Below are 17,010 nucleotides of genomic sequence, written 5' to 3'. Positions count from 1 at the left end.
CTTGGGTTTAGATTTTCTTTTAACTTTTCATTTGCATCCAATCCATTATGTAAAGATAATCTACATAAATCCTACTTAATTAAGTCAGTTCTACTGTGAATGGTCACATGAAAAGTGGCATAAGAAATCTACCATTCCTTTGTGGACAGTATTGCTTCTTGAAGAAATTGAGTTTCGACATAGTAATGTGGAGCTGAATCCCTGAAGTTCTGCGAGGTTAATTCACCCTGGGTGTAACTCCACTGGAGTCCGTGGATTGCAACAGGGATGAAATTTGACCCCCTCCAGTCCCTGTCAGAAATGGGACCAGCAGGGGGCAGAAGCCCTGATTGATCTGACACCGTCAAGGTTGTGCCCAGGTATAAAGGGCTTCAATGGAAACTGATCACCTTACTGTGCTCCCTCTAGGACGCCTGTTGATTCAGAAAGTGGGAATTCAGATCGAGAAATACCTCGTTAAAATAATAAATGCATAAAAATTAAACCTTTCTTTTCGGAGAGTTAAGCCCCTTCACGGATGTCAGACCCACAGAAAAATAAAAACCTCAATCCCGGCCAGATTGGCCCCCAGATGCGCCTGCGGGCTCTGGTGGAAGGGAGGGATGGAGGGAGGGAGGAAGAGGCAGCATTTCCACCCCCGGTAGGAGAGGAAAGCGCTCCCGCCACCGGAGAGTATACACTGCAGCTCCGCAAACGCGCGAGCACATCTCAAAAAGCCGGGGCGCCTCGCCGGCGCCCAGATGGGACGGCGCGGCAGGCGGCCGAGGGCCGAGCCGTGCCGGGGAGCACTGCGAGGGGAGAAGTGCGGGGGACGAGAAGGTTGGTGCGGAGGGGGACAGCGATTCCTTTCTGCTGAAGCTGCCGCGCTGCTGCCTGGCCCTTGTTCCCACTGCAAGTCCCCCACGGGCTGCAGCCTGCCCACCAGGTCCACGGACACCTAAGGGACCACTCGATCCCCCCGGGGAGGCTGCAAAGGGGGAAGGAGGCTGGGGACGGCGCCCCGGCGCTGACACCGCCCGTGTGGAGCCCAGCGACCGCCAGGCTGAGCCCCACGACCCCCCCCTCCCCCGCCCCGCCAGGGCATCTCCGGGCCCGGCGCTGCGCACATCACCTGCGGGGCGCCGCTACCGCAGGGAGCTGCTCTCCTCAACGTCTGGCAAGGGGCCCCTTCAAATATATTTTCTCCTCCCCTCGCGTCCTGGAAAACTTTTTGCCCACTGAAACCCTTTGCAAAGGGAAAAATAAAAAAGCGGAGAATGGAGAAAATCAAAGCGGAGAGCCTCCACCCCCCAACTTTCCCTTTCCTCGCCCCTCCGAGGAGAAGGCAGATACTTGTCGCTCCATTTCAGCCACAACTTGGTGAACTGGAGCAGAGTAACGACTCTGTAAGTTCAACAAAACTGATAATCGTACTCACACTCCACAAAACTGAGTTTAGTGCTGGAAGAGAAGTCACTCTGTTCAACGTGTGTTTCTTTCATCTTCCCACCCCGCCAGTGCATCCCCTTTAGTGCATTAAAACCACATCCAAAGTTAAACGCTGAGGCTGAACGGGAGCCATCCCTCCGCAGCACCTGGGAGGAACGTCCCCTGCCCGCGCTGCCGGGGGCTCCCAGCGGGTCTCCGAGCCGGCCCCAAGCGCCTTCGTGCCCTCTCGCCTCCCCAGCATCGGGAGCCGCTCTGACAGGTTTCCTCTGAAACGCGGCCCCAGCCGTGCCCTGGGTCCTTCTCCCCGAAGGGGGGGAGATTGGCGACTGGACTCTCCGGCTCCCCTTTGCTTTCTTACCTCCTCTGACCTCTGCAGCCCGGAGAAGGATAGCGAAGGTGATGAGCACGGTTACAGCCGAGTCCCAGGGCCACCTTCTCGTTTTCCACCTTGTGGACCATCTCTGCATCTCCATGCTGGGCACCCACAAGTGTGAATTAAACCCGGGCGCCTTCAGTTTATACCAGCTCCGTCCTTTCCACTATATTCCCAGAGATGATTTCTCCTATAGAGCCATACGTGATATACCAAGAGGGGTTTTCTCTCTCTCACCCCCCTCCCTCTCTGCCTGGCCTTGCGCAGGCCTCTCCGACCCGTCCTCCCTGGTGCCCTGCCTTCAGACTGAAGGAAGATGAGGGGCTTTAATCAAAATGCAAAGAGCGCCGCATCCCCCTAAAGGCTTCATCCCGTCAGAGGGCTGGCCGAGAGGCTCCCAGGGCCACCCCTGGAGCCCAACTGACAAGCCAGCCGCCGGGCGGAGGCCAATCGCGCGGCTCCCCCAGCCGCCCACAGCACCGCCCTCCGCCTCGGCGGCGGCACACCGGCCGCTCCGCGGACGCCCGCCGCCCACGGCACCGCCGGCCCCCGGGACGGCGGAGAGCAGCCCTTCCGAAGGCGCGTGGGGAACGGGGAACGGCGCGGCGGGAGCGAGCCGGGGGATGCCGCTGGGGTGTCCCGTCACCGGCACGCCGCCGCCCCCCGCCCGCCCCACCGCGGCGCCGCGGGCCCCGCGCCCCTGGAGCATGCGCAGTGCTGGCCGCCCCGGCCGCGGCTCCCCTCGGAGCGGAGGGGCGGGCGGCGCGAAACGGCGATGCGTGGGGGGGCGGGAGGGATGGGCAGGGGGGCGACACTGGGGACAAGCGGGAAGCAGGGGGAGGGGGACGCCGGGTGGGGAGGGAGCGAGGGGGGGGATGTTTGAGGGGAGAAATGTGCGTGAGAGGAGCCGGGGCGCTGAGGTGAAGGCCTGCTGCGGGGTGGCCCTCCGGGCACCTCGAAACTCTTGCCTCCCCGGCGGCCCGTACCCCCTCACACCCGCTCCCATGCGCAACTTGTTCTCACACACCCTTGGGGGACCTCCGGGGACTTCGCTTTAAGGACGCTGTAAGAAAGGAGGGAGCGGGGTGATGAAGGAAAAGCCCGCCACCAAACAGCCGTCCCCATTCCCCGCCTCACCACATCCTGGAAATCGGGGAGCAAGGTTTCACAGCTCCTCCCCAAGAAACCTCCCGTTCTCACTCGTGTCCTGCTATCCCATTTGTGCAGCAATCGGTAACGGGGACCGACCTGTAGGTAGGTAGTGGCAACCTCTGGCAGAGCTGACTCGTGCAGCAGGTCCGGTCGAGATCCTCCGGAGGGATCAGGTTCTGCCCCGGCTCCTCTGGGAAATTAGACAAAACTATGGTCATATTTTAGTGGAAGTGTATCTCAAATTTTTAAAGCTTGCCTTCATTGAGATCTTTCTACTTTAACACCTTACAGCAATTAATAAATATACGGTTTACCCACAAAATACATGTTGCTTTTATATGTCAAATTAAATTTCAGAAGTGTATTAGCCTTTCCTGCAATATCTTACATTTTAATATACCTAGCTCTTTCTGTCCTTGATTTTCTGAAATAGTATCATTGTCATTAGATTTGCACATGAGGGGACTGAGGTGCATAGCACAGTTACATCTAAGCTCCCTTAAATGCTGTGCATTGGGTGCCATTCTGTGAAGAGATATACCAGGTTATTCTGGCACTTAAGTAGCTAGCCACAGTGCAGCTGTGGAGCACCAAAATGCCGTGTCTCTCCTGCTTTTCTGTATCAAAGCGTGCTCCTTCAGAACTGGTCTTACAATTGTCTGTCTCAAACCCTAACCACATACAGGTCCCCAGAAGTCAGGAACTGATTATTAGTACTATTATGTTGGCCTACCAGTCTGTGTTGTTCTCGGTTGTTTACTAGATGCTTCCTAGAACAGATCAAGTTAATTCCTTGGTGTTTCATCCTCCTTTGTTACAATGTCAGTAGGTAGTCCCAGTGGCAATTTATTCTTTTTACTTAATACTTTGTCATTGGAAAATCTCATATGCTATGAAGTTTCAAGTTTCCTCTTGATGCTTATAAACTACACATCTTTCATGTCACCAGCATTCTTGCTACTGCCAGTCTCTTATCACACGTTGCCTCTCTGACATTTTTTTTTGAGCCTGCCTGTTAGCCTAAATGCATATAGCTAAACTGTATCCTAGTAAAATGAAAAATTTCTGTCTCTGCCCAAGAGAGGAAATGGAAGCATTTCAGATAGGTAGTGAAAAAGAACAGGTGTTCTCACAACGTAGAGAATAGTAATTTAACACAGTGCCCTTACAGTTATTTAAATTTTAGGAGATGTGGTTCAGCCCCCAAAGTGTCAGTGGAAAGATACCCACTGATTTTTGTGGTTCTACATCTATCCGAAGCAGAACAAATAGGACAAAATGCTGAGTATTTGGCATAATTTTAGATCCCCGCAAGGCATTAGAAGTAAAATATATTAATCCAGGTGAGGTAGCATGCTTATATTAATGTACAATTCTGTATAATTCTATATTAATTCTAGTACCAAACCCACATTTTTTTAGAGCTAGCTCAGTTATTTTTGTAAGCTGGCATATCAAGCCACACAGACATGTAATAAATTACCATCAGATTCCGCAGTTACAAGAGAAAAATTACATGCCGTTTAGGTGAAGATCCACATCTTGCAGCCTGCCAAATTCAGTATTTAAGGATTATTGATTTTCATTTAACTGATTTTCTTAGTTATTGTTTGTAATCTTCTTAATTGCCATGATGGTGTTCCAGAGTGAAGTAATTGCAGCCTAGGTGCAATGAAAATATGTCAAAGAATAGATAATGATTTAGAGCATAGATAAGCTTTATGAGCGCCACGAAATTATTCTTAAAAGATTTTTGGTAGAAAATTTCAGCACTTAGATGTAATTTCAGGAGAAATATGTTCTTTCTTGAATCTGAAAGAGGGTTAAAACATGAAAATGTTTTCAGAGAAAAACAGAAGAGAAATGAATAATGTTATTTCTTAAATCAACTGTGATCCACAGTGGTTTGTTCTTTCCGTCAGCTTTCTTGTTCCTCATTACTCTTCAAGACAGTTTTAGTGAAAAGAAAGACTAAGCACTGTGACATTCATTATGTTCTGTCCCTGATACATCAATGTTGGCAGATTAGTCCATGTTTAAATATTAGGAATTGCTCTCTTGTATGTGCACAGATGGGTCATTGTTGTATTTTGGGGCAGAGAGGGGGAGGGGTTAGGAATTATGGAGAAGAGAATATGTTTCCTTGGACCACTGTAGTTTACAAGAAACTCACAGCTGCAGCGCTTTCACATTCTTCAGACTATAGGCACCGTAATGAAATGTTACTGTAAAAATGATGTTCTTTGGCTGTCTTGCAATCATACTGTGTTTTTCCGAGCATATTCCTTGACATCACCAAAAGCAAGAGACTTCTCTCTGTATATAAAGGGGTCATTTCACTGGGAATAACTAATGCACTGTAAGGAAGAGTATGCTTTTATTGTTGGTTTCCATGTATCTCAGGGACATTGACTTAGCTTAAACTACTTTGTTTCTAGCTTCACACAGATGTTGATGCCTTCTAGAACTTGAACTTCTTTCTCCAATTCTGTTCACAGCACAGAAGTGAATATTGCAAAATAAATGGCTGTCTTAAAAGTCATCACCCACTGCCTTCTCTATGACTTTAATTCTTTTGATTTATGTAGGTGGGTATTTCATCCTTGTCTCATTTCTGGTGCAGATCTGTGTTTTCTAAGAGTTTTCTGTTGTATGATTAATACTGGGAAGAAAAGTGAGTTATACTGCTTCAGTGAAGTGAACCCTTGTAAAAATGATGTCTTACAAACAGAGATTAGTGGAATGATCTCTGCTAGGTGAAATGCTAATGGCCTTCTTTTTGTAGTTTTAAAGGGAGAGAAATATATGAACGCATGCATATAGACAAAATAAACGACAGCATTTCTTTCCATGATTCTGTCTTCAAGAAGTGTAATGTACCATTTGCTACTACCAGTAATAGCTTACAGCTTCACTGAACTCCCCCAGTTCCATTATCTAAGGTTTTGAAGGATGAAGCCAAGGCTTTCTCTGTGCCTCAACAAACTCTTTGGGCTAGGGAATGGCTCAGTAACCATTGATTCTTTCTTTCAGATTCCCAAGAATTAGGGAGGACAGATGATAGTAAAAGAAATTGGATACGAAACAGCATAGTGCAGTACTCATTAGCTCGGGTACCAAAAGACTACAGAAACGTTAGCATTACTGATTTTTTTCTATTGAGAATGTAAAGAAACCTCTTCAGTTGACATAGGCAAAGCTGGAGTGGCTGGATGCAGCTGCACTGTGCAACCTTACACAGCTCCAAAAGCAGGGCTGTGATGTGGCTGCAGATTGGATGCATATTTGTTGCTGTATGTATATTGAAGGTTGAATTTGTACAGTTTCTGGTGAAAAATTCCTTACATTTTTAAACTGAATGTGCACTAATTGAAGCTGCTACCAGAAACACCAATGTGGGAGATTAAAACTTCTAGGTCTGTGTAAGGAATAAAGTTAGTGTTAAGGTTAGAGTTAGGGATTTAAAGGATTAAATGACATGACTGCTCTTTGAAACAGACGGTCTGCTGATTTGGGAAGGAGGCTGTAGTTGGTAGAAGCTTATACCTCTCTGCTGCAGGGGTTTATCCCCTTTTTTGTTAATATGGTTAACATTGAGAGTTAAAAATGTAAACCATCAAAATTGCATCCCGTTCTTCAGGATCATGAAGATAAGAACGAGTTTGGATAAAAGCAATACAATAACCTGTGTTGTCTTTTACTCTAGGGATGATCCCTCATAGATAAATAAGTACAATCCTTCTGCCAGAACTTGCTTGACAGAAACAAGGGATATTTTTGTATTTAAGGGAGTTTGATAATAAAACAAAGGCTCAAGCCCTCACCTAGAAAACCAGGAAAATTAAACTTTTGTGCTCTGAAAGTGAACTGCAGATAGGTACAAAGAAGATAAACAGAATAATATGCGATACAAAATTCCTAACTATAACCTTTTCACAGTCTTCTCCAGTGAGGCGAATTCTAGGCCAGTTGATTGCTTCCTCCTTTTGCAGTAACATGTAGTTTACAATGTAGGATTATCGAATCTTTCTGGGTAGCAAGGCCAGATACAAGCTGCTACTGGTCCCATTTGGAGCTGCTGCTTTTCTGGTAGCTGCTTCTCTCTCTGCTCCCAGTAGCCATTCCTTCCTTTCCCATTGTCTGCTCCTACGTCCTCCTCCCTTTCTGCTTCTGGCATCACTTCCTGCTCCTGTCTAGTTTTCTCTGGGAGAGAACATAAAGGTGTATGGTGTTTTTCTTCAGTTTTAGGACTCAGCTGCCAGGTTTCATAAAATTAGGGTTAGGATAGGGTTAAGTCAGGGGTTTGGAATAGATGGTGTAAAGTGTATTAGTTATACTCTAATACATTAATAGTGTAAAGATATTAGTTTATTGTAGGAAGTTAAAATAGGAGAGAGTTTGGAAACAAAATTATCAAGAGCTCTAATGTGGATTTGACAGTCCCCCCAGAAGCTTGAAGGGGCCTGGGTCAGAAAACGCATTACTCCTTACAGTTTTATACTATAGTGATTAGCCCTTGTCTTTCCGTAATTTATATATGAGAGGTTATATATGGGGTTTGGTCACAGTCTGGGAAATTTTCTTTTGTTTTTGAATTGGGATTTTGTAGACTCTGCGGAGATTGCTGTTGATAGAAACCGATACCTGATAAAGTCTCTTTCTGTAGGCATTCATGTCACTGTTAACAATAAGAAAAGGGAAAAGATTTGGCACAGGGTTAGGGATGAGGATTTTGAAGTCTTAAGAAACCAGATTGTTCCTGGACCCTGCTGACCCTTGGAGATAGTAATTGTGTTGATAGAAACATGTGCCTTGAGCTGTATCAGTCCTATAGGAAGTAGTAGACTAGTTTAGGAGGTAGATATGACAGTTAGATTTAGGCTGAAGGTTTTAGCAAAGAGCTCGGGCTATGATACCTTTCTACAAGTTCCCCGCAAAATTAAGTGATTTGGTAGAAATCATTGACTAATATTGTCTTTAACTATGAGGGTTAGTCCCTTATATGCTAGTTAATTCAAGTTATAGTTAGTGTTCGAGTAATAGTGCTAGGGTTTGAGGATCGTAACCCTAAACCCTGAGTAATGCTCAGCTATGCAAGACTGCCAAAGATGAGTAGCAGGGAGGTATTAATAGAATCTGGTGGACTGTGTTGTGATTTCCTGTAGAAATTGGTGTCCTTCCTAAAAATAAAACTACTACTAGAAATGAGTTTAATGCTGATGCTTGCATTCTAAATTGTCACAATTTCCACTTGCATTTTGAACCTATGGGAAACAAGGAGATAAGAAGGAGGTAGGCATTGACAGAAGCCATTGCTTTATTCCAACTGACAGAAACCAATGCCTTAGTCTCCTGTAGGCTGAGAATAAGTCTACTGTTAGGCAGAGGGTTTAAGGCTTAGGAAAATAAAGCATCAACAGGTAAATTCATTTCTCATAGATGCAAAAATCTTGGCAGCAAGCTTTGTGCTAATGTAGTTAGCAGCCAAAGCCTTTCGTCATTTTCTTCCTCAAGAGAAAATAATATTTCTACACCAGATGGAGAAATAAGCTAAGGGTCTATATTTTGTTTTACAGTTGGAATTTATTCTCTAGATCTGAACAAGGCTTTTGTCACACTTGAGGTTAGGTTTTTTAATATAATATGTCTGCATCCCTGAGTAACGTTCTATTCTACAGGGTCCCCTGCAGGTAAGCATAGAAACAGTACAAATGAAAACCAGAGACTGATACTGTTTTATATTACATCACTAGGTTCCTATGTATAAATTACAAATTAGTGTTGGACTCTGCAGAGGCTACAGAGGTGAGAATTGGGTAGATACTGCTAGAAGCCTTATGTTGTCTTTTCCTCTGTCAGTCTCTGTAGGAATGAATACTTGCCCTAAGAGAATGTTGTTAGTGTTTAAAACAGGTTAAGGGTAGGATTTTGGAAACTGATGACTAAGTATAAAGAGCATACCTTATGGTAGAATCTGCAGTGTTGCCAGAAATGAGAATTAATAAGACTCAGCTCATATGAATAGAAGCCATTGGCTCTTCCTCTAGTAACTGATCTTGTAGTTATCAATAATGCAAGAGTTAGAACTGGAGGTATAGGAATTTAGGATTAATGTTTGGGAATCTTTAGACTGAATCTAGTAAATAAAATGGGCCAGGGACTGTTCTGTGGCCCTGAGGTGTCTGGTCTTCTGGATCGGGTTGAGATTAGATTTACTATCTAGAATCTAATTTATTGCTAGTCTCTGGAAGGTTCTTAGGGGCGGGAAAAAGACCAGTGATGCTACAAGGTGATGCCATTTGTTCTCTTTCAGTAATGTTTTACTATCTTTCAGATTAAGATTAGGGAAGTGTGAAGACCCCAGTTCACCATCAATTTTTACAGATCTGAAGAGTTAGGAAGGTTTCTGTCAACAGGAGGACAGGTTTAGGTGAGGATTCAACAACATAGACAACCCAGTTGATTGGATCTAGAGATCCAAAGTGGCCTGGTGTCATCAAGATCCAGTATCTTATTTTCAGTTTGCTATCTTTTTCATCTGCCAAGACTATATACAGTTGTCATTAAGGTTACACTACAAAAGATGACTTCAGGAGGCTGGGTTATTACTGGGGAATATGAAGCAGCTTATTGCTATCAGTGGCCAATGCCTTGTTTTCAGGACTGGGTACAGTGAAGGTTGGGTATAAGATTGGCTTGAAGATTAGGGTAGAAAAAGCATATTTTCAAGACCCACACTTATAGCCAGATTCTGCAAAGCTTGCAGGAATAGGATGTTGTATGGATTCATCATGAGCTTATATTCTTTTTGATAACCATATGTATGCATACAAAATTAGGGATTGGGGTGGAGTTAGGACGTATTATTTGGGAAATGAAAACTTGAGCATGCTGGATAATTGTTGGATTCTGCACAGCTCATTGAGATAAGAACAGCTCTGATGTTTTCATGGGCCATTGTCTTAGTTCAGATATGGTGTAAGTGTTGCCAAACAGACAACTTTGCACAGTTTGTACAGATCCATCACCTTGCTGCAATGAAAGTGATGTTTAGGATTGGGGTTATGTTTAGTGCTTAAGGCAATAAAAATTCTAAATTTTTTAGAGTCTAAAGACTCTAAAAAAAGAGTCTTGCTTTTCCCAGATACTAGGGCTTGCTAGTGTTATGAGAATGCATCATCTTTTGTTTTGTTATAAGCGCTGGTTACCTAGCTATGTATTACAGTTGGGTTTGAGAAGAATTCACTTAGAGAGCCTGAATTATCAGTTGATTTTGTGTGAGCTGCAGAGATAGTAATAGGGGTCAGTGTCTTAGTTTCCTGTTTGCTGTGGTTATTGGTCTGATTATGGTTGTGATTTAGGAAAAGAAGGATGAAGAACCCTCCCCATATGGATTCTCTGTGCATCAAAGGGAGAGGAAAGAAACTGGTGTTATCAGAAGCTAATGCATTTTTTTCAGGTTTTTTGTTGGTTTTGTTTACTTAGTCATAATGGAGATAGGGTTTGTTTGGAAAAAAAATAGTTTATTGCTTGATTCTGACCTGTCTGTGCAGACAAGACAGGGGCATGTATTCTTTCCTTGAGCCCCCTGCCCCTTTGCTATTTTGATGCACACCTCCATGTCACACAGTTGCCTTCCTTCACTACCAGTGTGCTGGTATATTTCCTATAACCTATTGTTATAGGAAAAGTAACTGACTGCATTTACATAAAATCTTGCCACAATTAAGGAGCACAATTTTTTCATTAACTTTGTTCTTTTCATTGATACATGTAGTCTGACAAATTTGTAATTCTCTGTGAAGTTCCTCCTTTCTTGCTTTACATAGCCTTAATATACACAAAAGTAAGCACTGTTCTGATGCTGATACAGATGACCTATTTGAGGAGCTACAGCATATGGTATGACTGCGACGTTAGTTTCTGTGTGGATTGTGGATCCGTAGGGCCACACATTTGTGAATGGAAGATTTTCTGACTGGAATTGTTCTGGGAATGTGCTATGTGTTTCGCCTCAGGTTAAAAGAGAATGTTAAAACTCTGTCAGTCTATGAAGTGCATTGAAGGAAAGCAGCAATCTCTATTTTTCCTGATCTCATTGAGTTTGTTGGATCTTAATCATGACTGTCTTGTAGAATAGTCTGATCTTCCTGCACCTCCCTCAGTAGAGAGAAAAATATTGCTGAAATAGCATTTTACAGCATATAAACAACACATTTCCATCCTGTTCATCAAGCAACAGGAAGTATCAAGTATCATGCAGCATTGCCAGCTCAGTTTGGTAATCCGGCTGAAGTTTTTGGGGTTTATTTCAGCCAAACTCCCTAATCTTTCAAGGTTCACCTACTGATACTTTATAGCACAGCACGGTGTAATTGATACAGCAACCCACCATTCCTTTTTCATTTGCATGAATTTCTTCTCTGTTGTAATCATAATTATACTTAATTCAAGAGAAAACAAAATGAGCAATTAGTGTAATGTGTAATACGTCTCCTAAAACATGACATATTAAGGATACCAGAATTTTCCTCATTTAAGACAACTGAAAATGAGACATACCTATTTGATGTAGGGATTAGTTTCTCAGTTTCTGTCTAGTTTTTAGATATTACCGTTACACACCAGAACTGTAAAAAATCTACACTTTGATTGCCATTTCTGAATTTATTTAATGGCCAACTAAAACTTACCTTTAATTATAAGTCTGTCGTGGTTTTGCAAAACAACATTTCCAAATACTTGCCTTTAATTGCTGGTATCTAATTGGTTCCTTCATTCATTTGTTTTTACGATTTATCTGAGACTTCCTTTTGCTGCAGACCAGTTGAAACAGATACGTGGGCTGGGGGAACTATCAGGGTACAGTCTGGTCAGGCTCATTTACTCTCATTGCCAACTGTTTATCTTATTATCAGACAGAATCTCCCTCATCAGTTCTGCTTTGATCAGTTCTTTGATCAGATCTTCTTCTTGAAGCAGTGGGCCAATATCTACATACTACGGTCCATTTTTAATTATGACTTTTGACAAATTAAGGACGCAGATGTTTAAGTATAAAAGGCCTCTTAAAGTCCCTGTTCTGCATTGTTTTGTGGCATTGTTTTGTATTGGGGGAGTACTGGTGGCCTATCTGATACACAAGGAGGCAGTGCAGGCACAGACTAATGGTCTGCATGTGTCACACACTTGTAGCATGTTTATTAGTTTCTGGCAACACTAATGCTACCACCCTCACAGTTCCTTTTAACTGGGGGAAATTAAGACGGGGAGAGAACTAAGAAGGTGAATAGCTAACAGCAAATTAATTTATGCCTAGTCGTGACAGTCCTGTACTTCCTTTTCCTATGCATAGATACCTCGCAACTGAATCACTTGTCAAAGTACTTTGGAGTAGAATAAAAGTTTATAGAAATAAGAAAGAGCACTGAGAAAACAAAGGTAACATTTCAGGGAGGCGGTCTGCCTGAGGTAGCTCCCTGTCTCGTGCCTGCCCTCTCACTTGCCCAAGTTTGAGAAGAGGAGGACCAAAACATAATGTGCATATAAATAAATAAAAATAAAAGAAAAAATACATTAGTAGTTTAATCATTCAATAAATACTTAAGTCCCATTATATTTAACTCATATTCCTCCAAAATAACACATCCTGTCAAAGGACTCACAGGGGTTGTTAAATGACAACTGCCTTGGAATATGAGAGTGCTGGCAGACTTGTTCAAATATTTCTCATTATCCACCTCAGTTCATAAAATAATGGCCATTTTAATAGTACTAGCTGATGAAAACTGAATCACATGCATTATCATGCCGTGTAATAATTCTTTGTTAGACATAATTCTATATTTATCACAGAAAGAAAAAGAAATGCCTTTCAGGAAAGTGGTTGAGTTATGTGTAGTAGCTTTAAAATTAAGACATGGCAAAGCTTTTAATTTGATTTGGTGCCTTTTAATTGTTTAAGATTTGAAAACTCTGTTTAGGGCTGACCATGCCTTTTTGAAATGTGAGGCAGCCTTCAGTACACAAGGCCTATCAAAGTCTTTGGGACCAGTCCCAGGATGCCAGTGGGCTGTGTGTGTTAGTAGCAGTTCCCAGAAGGCATTGAGTAGTTCATGTGACAGGGAATAATGAAACAAGGATTGCACTAAAATTGCCAAATTGCCTTGAACTTCCTGTCCATGGGCATGGATTTCTGCAGAGCACGTAATTCCTCTCTCAAAGGCAGTGTATTTACATGTTGTTTGTGCATTTGTATGGATGTTGAAAAGGCAAGTCTCTTGAAAATATTACTTTAATCATTGCTTAGTGTAATAAAATGTGAATATTTGCATCTGATATTAGGACAAACAGAGGAGAATATAGCAGAATATATCACAAAAGAATAAGTAAATGCAGGACCAGCAGAACATCTTTGTGTACACTTTGTCCTATTTGATGATATCTTGAAATTGTGATTCACCTTTTTTCTCTATAATGTGTGTTATACTAAATGATCAATATGTTGATTGCTACTTCATTCACTTAGTGGTATTCATCTCCCCTTAACACTTTAAAAACCATATCAAACAGGTGCTCACAATGCTTCAATAGCTCTACTGCAGTCTAATAATCTCAACTGCCCATATTTTGATTTTTTTTCCAGAAAGTGATTATTTTTTAGTCAACACCATGAAAATTATTAACTTTATCAGAAAAATGTTAAGTTTTTCTTTCAACATGTATCTTCAAAGCAGCAGTGGGTGTCCAAGCCCTGCTGTCTGCCAGGCACACTGCCCAAACTATAAAATAATTAGATTCATTTGTAGCCAGTCTGGACTGAAGCAAAAAGTAATGAGGTCTACTAGCATAGTGATAGTTGAGGAAGATGAAAACAGTAAACTCGGAAAAGTACAAAAGGTAAAACTCTAGATTAAAATCTAGCTTAATTTATTAATATTAATTTCATGAGATATTATAAAATAGGCAATAAAGAGATAAGAATATGAAAGTTCACATTTGAATTCTTAAAGAAATGCAAGTTCCATTACATTGCTTCTTCCACTACTATATTATTTTATGAGTTATGTGATCCAGACAAGATTAAAGTAGTAGGCTACTGATTATTAAGTTATCATAGTAATAAGTAAATTTTATACTAGATAACAATCTTCAGTAGGTGCTAGTAAGTCCAGAATTCAATAATTTCAGTATTAAATTTGTTCTGATAATTTTCACATAGATTATGAGAATGTGAATATTTTGCTTATTTATATACTGAAAGTTCTATAGGTATAATGAAAAACAATTTGATGAATTTATACATAATGTCTTGAGATTAGATTGCTAAAGCAAAACATCGATCAGAATAAAATCTGAACATTCAAAAATGTAGTACTGTCAAATGACTATAAAACAAGTTGCAGAATTTCTGAAATACAGTGGGCAAAATAATGAAGGTTGAAATATGCCTATTTGTACTGCTGTCAGACATCGAAACCAGAGATCACTTCTCTGTGCCAGGTGCAGTATTAGTGTAGATTCTCAATGTTTGGAGAAATCAAGATTCAGATATGCTTATAGCATCTACAGTGTATGTTTGCAGATTCTGAAGTGTAGGAGGCAATGTTTACTCTATTTTATGCTAAGGATTAATTTATCGTATCCAGATTGATTCCAGATGATGACTGCAGTAATTTTCCAAAATTTATTATATGGTTTAGTCTTCTAATTCTCTACCAAATTATAATCAGATATGAAAGCGAGACTGAGAAATGGAGAGAAAATATATATTTGACTCCAAATATTGATTATTTAACTACCTTGTTATCATCCATCCCCAGATTGCTCAGAATCCTTCAGCCCTCCTAAAGATAGGCCTTAAGGATCATCACACTTGCAGACAACAGCCTTTTCAAAATTGGGCTTTGTTATGCCAATGGGATTTTATACATCTGTTTTTATTTTTAGGTATGTAAAAAGCTCAAAATTCATTCCAGATGATGTATAGTAATCTTGTCTTTTACTTTCCCCTAGGTAAGAACATCCAACCTTTCTTATCCATAAATACTGTTTCTATTCTTTATTTATTCCCACAACTGCAAGCCAGCTATGACTCTGATCCTTCTAGTATTTTGGCAGGTGCTTAATTTTTAAGTAAGTATATCTGTGTACCCCGTTGAGATATATAGATAGATATATATATATATGTATCTTTTTCTCCCCAGGACTAGTTCCAACTACTACAAGGTAGCTAGAAATTTCTAAAATCACTGTATGTAAGTGGTATTTTTTATATATGAAAAGTAGAATCAATATATATTTCTTGGGCATCTGTATGGTGGCTCACACAAAGATAAACTGGAATGATGTTACTATTATTTTGAGTTGGAGGAGAGTTGAAGTGGATGAAAAAAAGAAAAAAAAAGGATGATTAATTCACTGTAGATACTCTTCTGTTGGACTCAAAATGATTATAGTATTGAAAAACCTGCAAAGACCTATAAGAAGACAGGAGTGAGAAAGGCTTATTTGCAGTGGTCTGCTTTGGGAGAGAAGAGCCACTAAATGAAAATGGGCATTCAGTCTCCACCATTTAGTGATGCCTGTGCTGCTAATGCCCAGGCAAAGAGATTGATGAAATATTGATGCTAAAACCCGCTAGAACAATCTCAGACAGTATCTAAGATAAGCTCCAGTCTTGCAGTTTTAACTTTTGAAATAATCTCTTAAATTCCTACAAACCCGTGGTAAATTGCACCTAATTGAATAGGATCAGAATTTCCCGCATTTTAAGATATTGAGACAAATTTCTTCATGAATGTAAGCAAGCATAACTATAGACTTCAGCGGACTCATGTCAGATTATTAGAGCTCTGAATTTGGCCTGTTTGCCTTTGGAGCCTAAAGTGAATGTTTTGTGAATGACAGTGTTGCAAGAAAGATGCATTTTGACAGGAATGAGAATAATGAACAGGCAGCTGGAAATACCTGGGCATGTTATGCTTCTTGGCAGACTTCACAAGCGGTAGAGCTGCTGACTTCAGAGTTGCCTGTGGGTCTGTCACTTTGTTCATCTCAGTCAGGGTTGATTTTTCAGAACTACTTTGTCTCAGAGGCGTCATTTCCCCGATGGCTTACCTTAGTCTGTAAGGAATTTATATATTATTATCTGCTTTGAATGTCTTAAATTCTCAACTCTGGAGCTATTTCTTTATTATAAAAAGTAATGGGAAAGAGACGGTAGCTTGTCATCCCATTATTTGTTTAGAAACATAATTTGTGATAGCATATCTTTATGATACGTTTCTGTAACTCACTGGACTTAGTGTTTTTGAGAAAAAATAATTTAGAAAGACCCATGAAATTACCCTACAAAATGAAGTTGCTAATTTATTTAGTATTAGTTGCCCTTACACTGTTAGTCACATGGTGAAATTTATCTAATACTGTGTTGAGAAAGAGGAACGCAAACAATGTTTTAAAAATTGTGGTGGTTGAGAGAGCAATAGTACACTGTCACAGCAGATATTAATAAAATTTCAAACACCTACATCGATCAAACAATAAAAAATGGAATGAAAGAATGCGTAGTTTGATTTTAAATATGTCAAGCTAGTACAATCTACTAACTTTGAAACCTGACCACAAGTTTGCATTACCCACTTTTTCTGTTTAATTTCCAGCTGTGGGAGCCACAGGAATGGGCTGCAGGCATGGGAATGCTGCTGCTGTCCCTTCAACAGGGAGTTTCCCTGTTCCTGACTTCCCCTCCCCAAAGGCAAAATGGCCTGGCTTATAAAACAGTGGCTTCTTTCTATGCAGAAGACAGCAGGAAGAAATGCAGAAATTATTTTGTTTCTGAAAAATTCCCTTTAAAAATAGATGTTCAGTGCTTTGCTTCCTCTCTCACTTGTTAGGTCTCTCACTTTAAAAAAATGTGTTCATCCTCATTTCTTGAAAACTTGCTGCTTTTATTTAATCAGATTAAAACTGTGTATTCTGAGGGTCATAATTTGGTAGATAACTCAGATCCAAGGTTTTCAATAATTTGTTTGGAGAAAAGTTGTTAAGTGTCA

General features: G+C 41.3%; 1 protein-coding gene across 5 annotated transcripts in view; it reads right to left on the bottom strand.

The window, feature by feature from the left end:
* The window catches only part of COL11A1 (collagen type XI alpha 1 chain), a 163,957-nt gene extending 161,841 nt beyond the window's left edge, over nt 1-2,116 (bottom strand). For all 5 annotated transcript variants that reach the window (XM_050900518.1, XM_050900522.1, XM_050900521.1 and 2 more), the window contains exon 1: nt 1,787-2,116. In XM_050900518.1, the coding sequence (XP_050756475.1) occupies nt 1,787-1,901 (115 nt within the window). In that variant the 5' untranslated portion in view covers nt 1,902-2,116. The remainder of the gene's footprint in view (nt 1-1,786) is intronic.
* Nucleotides 2,117-17,010: the final 14,894 nt, after the last annotated feature.

This window comes from Gymnogyps californianus, chromosome 8 (genome assembly GCF_018139145.2).
Source record: "Gymnogyps californianus isolate 813 chromosome 8, ASM1813914v2, whole genome shotgun sequence".
Classification (NCBI taxonomy): domain Eukaryota; kingdom Metazoa; phylum Chordata; class Aves; order Accipitriformes; family Cathartidae; genus Gymnogyps; species Gymnogyps californianus.
Note: the sequence above shows the minus strand (reverse complement) of the source record. Positions and strands in the feature narration are given on the sequence as shown.